Source organism: Cottoperca gobio, chromosome 8 (assembly GCF_900634415.1).
Source record: "Cottoperca gobio chromosome 8, fCotGob3.1, whole genome shotgun sequence".
Taxonomy (NCBI): Eukaryota; Metazoa; Chordata; class Actinopteri; order Perciformes; family Bovichtidae; genus Cottoperca; species Cottoperca gobio.
The window spans coordinates 10,996,233-11,005,095 of NC_041362.1; the positions used below are offsets into that span (position 1 = coordinate 10,996,233).

General features: G+C 38.1%; 2 protein-coding genes across 2 annotated transcripts in view; both read right to left on the minus strand.

Annotated features, from left to right (window-relative positions):
* The window catches only part of gid4 (GID complex subunit 4 homolog), a 4,778-nt gene extending 1,151 nt beyond the window's left edge, over positions 1 to 3,627 (minus strand). Inside the window, exons 1-6 of the mRNA XM_029438061.1 lie at positions 3,223 to 3,627; positions 2,713 to 2,772; positions 2,073 to 2,180; positions 1,584 to 1,685; positions 1,351 to 1,481; positions 1 to 1,245 (exon numbers count right to left, since the gene is read on the minus strand). The exon at positions 1 to 1,245 is cut by the window's left edge and continues 1,151 nt beyond it. Of these exons, the coding sequence (XP_029293921.1) occupies positions 1,182 to 1,245; positions 1,351 to 1,481; positions 1,584 to 1,685; positions 2,073 to 2,180; positions 2,713 to 2,772; positions 3,223 to 3,627 (870 nt within the window). The 3' untranslated portion in view covers positions 1 to 1,181. The remainder of the gene's footprint in view (positions 1,246 to 1,350; positions 1,482 to 1,583; positions 1,686 to 2,072; positions 2,181 to 2,712; positions 2,773 to 3,222) is intronic.
* Positions 3,628 to 4,568: 941 nt separating this feature from the next.
* Positions 4,569 to 8,647, minus strand: drc3 (dynein regulatory complex subunit 3). The gene is made up of 13 exons (XM_029438049.1): positions 8,555 to 8,647; positions 8,071 to 8,243; positions 7,877 to 7,993; positions 7,569 to 7,735; positions 7,265 to 7,411; positions 6,992 to 7,111; positions 6,781 to 6,893; positions 6,506 to 6,680; positions 6,262 to 6,393; positions 5,858 to 5,928; positions 5,434 to 5,557; positions 4,996 to 5,127; positions 4,569 to 4,870 (listed from the first exon to the last, which is right to left on the minus strand). Exons 2-13 carry the CDS (start codon positions 8,195 to 8,197, stop codon positions 4,775 to 4,777), a joined length of 1,521 nt encoding a protein of 506 aa, XP_029293909.1. The 5' UTR covers positions 8,198 to 8,243; positions 8,555 to 8,647; the 3' UTR covers positions 4,569 to 4,774.
* Positions 8,648 to 8,863: the final 216 nt, after the last annotated feature.

Below are 8,863 nucleotides of genomic sequence, written 5' to 3' on the forward strand. Positions count from 1 at the left end.
AAACTAAAGAAAACAAATAATTTATCCACGACTGTATGGAAGACTAACATTTAAATCACTTCATAGGTTTTGTCATGTTACATTTTAACTTTTCCAGTTAGTCAAACCCCAGAATCACTCAATATGTGACATGTTGGAATGTACTGTCACATGTCTGAGCTTCAAATGCTGGTCATTAAATAAATCTCCTTATATTTTCTGTAAGTCTTATTTTTCTTATGCCTTTTCACTCAAGGTCGTTCTTGATTTAAAAAATAAATAAATCCCTCTGAAAGATAAATCCTCTGAAATAAAATAAGTTAGATGCTGTTAAAAATCCTATCTCGTAGTGACCTTTGCTTTGCATAGACATTTTGATGTGAAGCCATTTGAAGACTTGTTGTTGAGTTGTTCAGACAACTGTGTTGGAGAAAGCAGCAGCTTGAAAATGATTGGCTATCATCAACCTGTCGGAGGTCAACATCGTTGTAAAGCCAACTCGGCCAACTCCCACCTTCAGTTGTTGGTTTTTAGTTATTCAATACGTATTGCCCAACACACCATCCCTGAGCAACAGACCTTAACTCACAGTCTTACAGACCTTGCATAAAAAGTAGATCACTGCTCATCATTGCTACTTATGGCAATAACCCCGCCATCATAATCTGCAATAAACACTGAGGGGTGTCTAAGTGATGTTAGATTATTAAAATTAACTTTACTAAACCAAACTCTTCTCACAAATATATACCCTTAATACGCCTTTCCTTTTGCAACTCTTAGCGGAAAGGCCATTATGTTTAGTGCATCCACTGAAGGGAAACAGGAACATATCTTGATGTCCAACAACAGGGGGGCAGATCCTATGAGAGCGCAAAGAAATCAGGTAGCACATAATTCAAATAAAAACAGAACAAAAAAAAGGGAAATCCGTTAAAAATGAAATCTGAGGTAAAGATGAGCTCTACAGTGACCCGTCCATCTGTCACTGATCTTTGTCTTCCTTTCAACGCTTCTCTTCATGTGCCTTCTTTCTTTCAGTCCACCATAGCATAGTCTGACCACATGTTATATTTCCGCAGCGAGGAAAACGGGTCAGCTCCGATCTTGGCACTAAAGGGCTCTCCGCTGTTCCCGTTCTATTTAACCACAGGGCAGCAGGAACTGTCCCCTCCTTGACTGGATACCCGTGTGTGCATTTGTCACCGAAACTCATAAATAGGCATACTGTGCTCTCGAACATGGTTCAGGTTTAGAGACTGGTACCTGCAGAGGCAAGCAGAAAAGAGAATTGAGAGTAATATTGGCATAAGAAACATGTACTAACGTGGTGAAAGACTCTGACTCTGGTTTGTAATGTTTGGTAGTTACCATTCTGAGCTCCTATGGTAATAATACCCCTCGATGGTGGCTGTGGACTTCTGGAAACAGATGTAATAGAAGCCAGCGAAGGAAGCACCGCTAATGTCTTTGATAGTGTGGTCTGGAACTAGAAACTGCTCCTGAGAGTGCAGAGAGAAAAAGGTTAGAGTGGAGGTTAGAGCTCAGAGCTAACACAAGGAGAGAGAGAGAGAGAGAGAGATGATATAAGATGATGTACTAACCTTCCACCTCATGAAGACATAATCACTGTTGTCCAGTGATTCATAGTCAAAGTCATCCGAGTTGAAGCTTTTGGCATACTTGTAAAAAGGCTGGAACTTGCCCTGTTAAGAGTTCATTGAAGTGTCAGTGAACTGGTTAGATGAAGAGCTGCAGGTTATATGCGCTTACGGCTGTTTGGGTGAACTTAAACTTTAACTGTGTCTTTCCCATCATTTGGAAGGTTACTCAATGCATGTATACATCCTGCTGTCACGGTGATGATAAATTAATGCAAGCGGCGCAAAATGTTCAATAAACCAATTAATACACAAATAATGCAGCACTATAAATTGTGCTGTTGGTTAATATACACTATCAAATTCATTGGGCATCAATTAATTATCAACCAAAAATCCCCCCCCCCCCCCCAAAAAAAGTCATTTACATAAATAAATAAAAAGAAGATAAATAATTATTGACCAGAATAAAAAGTCAGATACAAGACATACCCAGTGCTTTCGGTCCACGTCCTCATCCGCGTCCCATTTCCTAGTTAAAAAAGGCCTTTTGTGACTGATAATTTCACCAGCAAAGAATGTTGTGAGAGTGGGATACTCCTGTCACACAGAGAAAGGAAAGAGAACGCGGATACATCAATCTTGCATCCAAAATATATGCCTGCAAATTATGTTTGTTTTTTAAAATGCTTAAAAAAGGTACTATATCAATCCATCACTGTGCTACATGAGCATGATTTAGATTACAGAAACACAAGCATATGTCAATCTGTTCTCTTGGCTTAATTTTCTCATAAACAATTTTTCAGTTTAAAATAATATGAGTTGTTATTACTAGACACAGACTACTCTTCTTTCACTATACTCTGCCACAGCCAAAATTCACTTCAGGATCCTGCTGACCCTCCATATGTTGCGCAATGTAATTGGTATACGGTTGACACACTTAAGCCATAGACTTGAAAGAAGAGGTAAAAACTAGTGGCCTCACATTTGTCTACCTTCAAATATTTGTTACAATTTAGCCAGTGGAAACTAGTTCCCACTTGCTTTAACATGGAAACCAGTTTGTGCTTACTCTGACATAATAAAGGCACAGTCTTTCTACATCTGACCTAGTTTCAAAGCTCACCTCAGTCAGACCTTTGATCTTCAGGTATCCACACAAATACGAGTCCTCCACAGTCACATGCTGCAAACAGATTTAGGAAACAAATAATAATGCATCTCATGTGGCCTAAAATCACAGGTGCAAAAATGGTTCTCCTTCTTAATGAAACATTTGCAGGAGAGACAAACCGTTTTCTTTTTCTGTCAGGAAGTCTGCTGAGATTGCTGTCAAAGGCAATTCTAGTAGATGAATTCCACTCATTTAGTTAGCTAATTGCACAACATGCTAACGTGTTTGGGCAGTATGTGTACTGCAAAATAGGCGAACATGCTAATTAATGCAAGTATACAATTCAAAATGTCACAGTAGAAAACTAGCAAAATTAGTCAACGTGTCAGTATTGTATGACAACCATAACAAGCTAACGACAGCCAAGTTAGCAACTAGGGCTACAATTATGCTGACTTTGCATAGAACAATAAACAAACTACTGCTAAAAAAACAAACAAGTGCATGTCAATAACACATTACCTGCAAAACAACCTCAACGGCGTAGGAGTTGCCTTTGCTTTTCTGATAGCCCCGAAACTGTGAGCCGCTGTACAGCAGCGAAGTGGCCACCCCCGGCTGGTAGGTGTTGATCGGGGCAGGGGGAACAAGAGAGGCCGAGGATGGGCAGGCCGAGCCGGTGGTACTGCAGCACTCTGCTCGGACAGGCATGATGAGCGCTAAAGTGTCACCGTCAGCAACCGTCATGAACTTTATGACTGAGCTCACCACAGCTGGACAGAGAATTGGTCCTGACAGAGGCTCTGCCAGCTGCACAAAATCCCCGACGTCCCAAAACTTGCAAATTTTTCGAGCTGTCCATGGACTGTCTACTAAGCAGGGATACTGCAACGTTTCATGTGACAGTCCAGCGTTCTTGAATTTCATTGGCTGGACTCTGTTGCTCGGCTTGAGCAAGAGTCTTATTGGATAATATATCCAAATGCACTCTGGGAGTTGTATTCAATTTTCTACTTGAAACGTATACTTCTACTATAACCACCAGCATGCGAGGAGACTTGATGGTAATTTACAATGTTTTGATCCCTTTTTTTATTTTTAGAATGTATGGTCTTATTTTTAAATGCAGAGTCTGGAAACAAATACTTATGTAGTTTCTATTATGAATATAAAAATGAGTATATACAAAGCTATACTATATTTATCATACCATACAGCATGTAATATAATAAAATATACCAAACGTTTAATTTAATTGTAACACAGCCTTAGGGAAACATTATATTTAACTACACATATTGCTTGTGAATGTAAACATTGAACCTTTCCAAACACATACAATGTCAGAAGATAGTGAAAGATGTCCTTCCCAGTTTCCAGGTCCAAGTCCAAAGTGATGTCTTTTAAATGTCAAAAAAAGTCTTGTTTTGTCATTCCAAAATGCAAAGCTATTTAGTTTAATATGACCTACAGAGAAAAGCAGGAATTTACCATATTTGAGAGATTGAAAAAGGCATTTTCTGACATTTTTGCATGAGAAATTATTTTAAGGATTAATCGATTATCAAAATAGTTAGCAAAATGTCTCTTTCGACTAATTGTTACAACTCTAGTGGATACGATTGTCAGATGATTTATGTTTAAGTTAATTCTTTCATTTGATTTCTATAACTTAATTTGTTTATTTTATCGTACCATTCTTTTTCTATATTTTTCTTTTCTACTTTTGCCGTCGACTCCCACGACTATTTCCTTTTGTAATGTTATTTCTTCTGTAATAAAGTTTTTAGATGATGAAGTGTACACCACACAGATGTAATGCACATGTATGTTGTTTGTTGGGAACAAGCGAAGACACTGAAACAGTATAATGATTATTAAAATGTAGTTTTTAATCTCAAAACAGGCAGCAAGAAACAGGTAAACATGTGGAATACATTTTCTTTTCTATTGTGTATGCACCAAATATTGAAATTATAAAAAACAAATATTTGTGCATGCAAAATGTCCTGTTCCAAAAAAATGTTTAAGTACATAAACAAACATTTTGAGTGGAAATGTTTAACAGATGATGTTACTGCAACTCCTCCAGCTGCTCCGACAAATGGTCCCCGTATCTGTGGATGTCTGAGAGTCGCATGCGGTTCCGCTTAAGTTCTTTGTCTTGAATCTGTAATAACCCATAAAGACAAAAGGCAAACAACAACAAGACTGTGAGATACAGGGGAGAGGTTTTTCATCCATATAAAATATATATTGGTGTGTTTGTTTTGTAATGTAATGTCATCTCTCTACCCCTTTAATGAGGGCCACTTTCCAGGCATCTGCACGTGTAACCAACTGGGTCTCTCGGTCGTTGATCTTCATCAGATGGTTATCGTGGCTGATGGCCAGTGCATCCATCACTGTGTCTCTGTCTGTAAACAGCTACACAGAGAAAACACAGGTGTGAAAGGCTGTGTACACCGATCAAAACCATGTTGTCTGACCCATTCCGGTTAATCTCTATCATCTCATGTCAGGTCTCTTATTCTATTAAATCTGAAACAATATACTTCATCACATATGTATTCTAAATTTAAAAGTGGTGGCTGTAATGTTACACTGGAGTGTCAACAAGATGTGCAGACAACATGCTGTCAAATGTTCAGTTATCTCTGAGATTACAGAGCAGATAAATCCTTGATAAATCTGATATTTTGAATAGCCGCTTCGGTCCAAAAGGACACTCACCATTTTAACGTCATCTGGCAAGTCCTCATCCAGCTTGTCCTTGGCCACATTATCCAGAATTGCTAAAGTAGTCACTTGTACATTCCCATGATAATTATCCTCCAGGTCTCGACATTGCACAAATGTATGACTGTGTTATGGAAAGTCTAAATTAGATTATCATTCATTTTGCAACCAAACTTTGTGTGTGTGTGTGTGTGTGTGTGTGAATGTTTCACTGACATTTTCAAATGACTGGACTACTGACCACACAAAGCCGATAACTGCCCTGGAATCCCAGATTTGATTACAATACAATTGAACTGGCAGCAAGCCGCTTCCCCAAATGAGGAAGTACAGCACCTCAATAGCTTGACCCTGAGAACAGCAGTGTTATTGGAAATGATTCAAAGCTCTTGAGCTGATGCACAGTGAGAAAGGATATATCCCCTGAACAGTTTCACTGAAGTTGCCAACCATGTCTGAGATGTTGATGTCCAACTTGTTGATGATTTCCTGAAATGAATGGGAGGCTTTATTATGAATAAAATCAAAGAAATGTAATTAAAAAGCACACCGTTTTGACATGTGAGAGCAAGATCAATTATTTAATCTATATCTATAGAATCTATAATAAACTAAGTAACAGAATCTATTTAAGGGAGACCAAAGAGAATCGAGAAGTGGCTTAAATTAAATGACACAGTGCAGTTTTCTGAATACACTTTAACCAGATAGAAGTATAGAAGGTTCACACACACACACACATACACACACACACACACACACACACACACACACACACACACACACACACACACACACACACACACACACACACACACTGACCTCCAGCTGGCTGACCATCTGAAACTCCAGCGCCATGAGGCTGTTACAGAGTTGGTTGATTTCCTCGTTGCAGAGGTTGATCTTGACTTTCAGTGGGTCTGGGTCTGATAACTGCTGCATATCCACTATCCTCTAGAAAGGTGTGAACGGAAGAAATATTCTTATACTAATCACTAATAACAAGTTTACCGAGCCATCTAAATAGTACAGTACAGTTGAAAACATTCGGGTCCTCACAGCTCACCTCTTTGTGTTGCTGCTCAAACTTTGCCAATATTTGCAATGCTCTCTGCTGGTATTCTGTCACAGCCTTATTCTGACCACAGAAGAAGGAGTTCACCTCTTTCTCTCTTTGCTTATGTTCAGCCAAACCTATTTCAAATAACTGCATACACAGCTCCACCATTTGGTGCTCATATGTAAGTGTAGGGTTAAGGAATTCAAGTGCTAATTTCCCTAGATTATATTTTACTATTACTACACCTGCATGGATTAGAAAGACAAGACAACAAAGGATATGTTTGAAGCATTTGAGCCATTTCAGGCACACGGTGTAGTTTCTCTGCTTCTGGATCGTCTTTGAGCATGCTCTTAAATAGGTAAGAGCCATTGAGGAACTCCACAAAAGCATCCTGTAGGGAAGAAGAGTTTACACACGGTATGTATACAAATTATGAGAGCTCAGTGTGAAAATAATGTTGATGATAACCAAATGTCAGATTTGTATTACTGTGTGTAATTTGACTTCAGATTCCTGGCTTTCCTCAGTCTTATCAGCAGCTTTCATTTGCAGTTCCTCACGTTTCATCTTCTTGAGGACATCGTGGTATTTGACAGATGCTTCCTTTTTCTGTACACAGACACATTTAGTTACAGTATCAACATGGCAAATTGTAAAAAATCCAAACAAACTTGGGCACAGTCATGTAAAAAACAAAAACTGCAGTAAAAAGACAGTAGATTGCAACTTGGGTTCGAGTCAAAACATGTTACTAATACTTACTGTCTTCTGATCAAGTAATCTGTAGTCTAGGCACACCAAGTTTGGAAAGTAGGCTGCGATGAAAAATTTGTAACCGTCTTCCTCAGTGCCAGGATTTCCGCATAGGTTGAGGGTGAACAGGTTCTTGAGCTTCCTGAGATAGAGCACCTTTGAAAATGCATTAAAATTGTAAGAGGTTATGTTAAAATTCTGTAATGTTTTATTCTAAAACTGCAAAAAACAAACGTTACATAATACTTGCAATACAAGTGCAGCATGTTACACATAATACGTGACAGATTTATGCAAGAAAATGTTGTTATACGTTGTCCAACTGTCCAAGGAGGTTGTTTGCGATGAAGAAATGAGTGAGTCTCTCAAGTGTGTCCATGTTTTCAAGAACAGAGATTCTGTTGCTGGACAAATTCAGCAATTCAAGCTTCCGCAAAGACTCCAGACCCTCAATTTTCTTTATGCTGTTGTATGACAGATCTAAAAGACATATTCAGGATGAATGTCATTATTACTGGTAGTTACTGGGTTCATATTTTAAGATATTGTCTACATCTTTGTTAATTGCACAGATATTAAAAGAAAGTGTGAGCAGAATATTAATACAAAACTTCAAATTACCAAGCCAAGTCAGATTAATCAGACGGTCAAGGCCCGCAATGTTCTCTATGAGGTTGTTATTCAAACCCAGTTTGACCAAGGATGTAAATTCCCATAAGTGGTCAATCATCAGGATGTCTGTGAACAAAACAACATGTCACATAAACTTAACCCAATGCTAAATCATACACTGATATTTATTTTATGTTTCTTACTTCTGTAATCCAGACGTAGTTTACGGAATTCATGGAAGTGGATTTCTTCGGCATTGACATGAGAATTTTGCTCCACTAATGACTTCTTCAGAATTTCCGTATCCATCAAAATACCACACCTCTCCATCTTGGCGCTAGCGGGGTTGGAGACACGCTTTACTTCACTTTACCCTCTGCTCAAAGAAGTAGATCATATTTTGTTAATTTGGAGCTTGCTTTTTGTTTGTTAAAGATGATGTTAAATAACCAAAAGAAGAAAAAAAACACATTTGATGGTGTAACGTTAGCTAAGATAAGTTTAGCGACCACACTAACATTATGTTGCTTTGATGAGGTTTCCATGCACACATTCACAACATTCACATGCACAACATTAACTAACGACCAACAACAACTGTAAAATCTAGTTACAATTGATTTTGTAATACAACAAACCATACACGATTTTGTACACAATTTAGCTGGATAAAGTCTAACCTCTTACCGCTGCTGTTTGCATACTGTAACATAGCAACCGGCTGTCCTTAAGCTGCGTTCAAGTGTGTTCATTCTGTCAAAAATAAACGTTTAACTTCAAATATACTCGCTTTACCAATGAATACAGGTAAAAGCAACACAAATTAAAATAACGGTTGGCTATGATGACACTATTATAGGATTTGGCTCACAGTTGTTCTCTGTTGATTAAACCTTTTTCTTTTCAAAATTACAATGTAGGCTATATCCAGTCAATTGTCAATTTGTATATTCATATAGTCAAAGGATGAATGATCGAGTCAATTGGTTTTTTTTA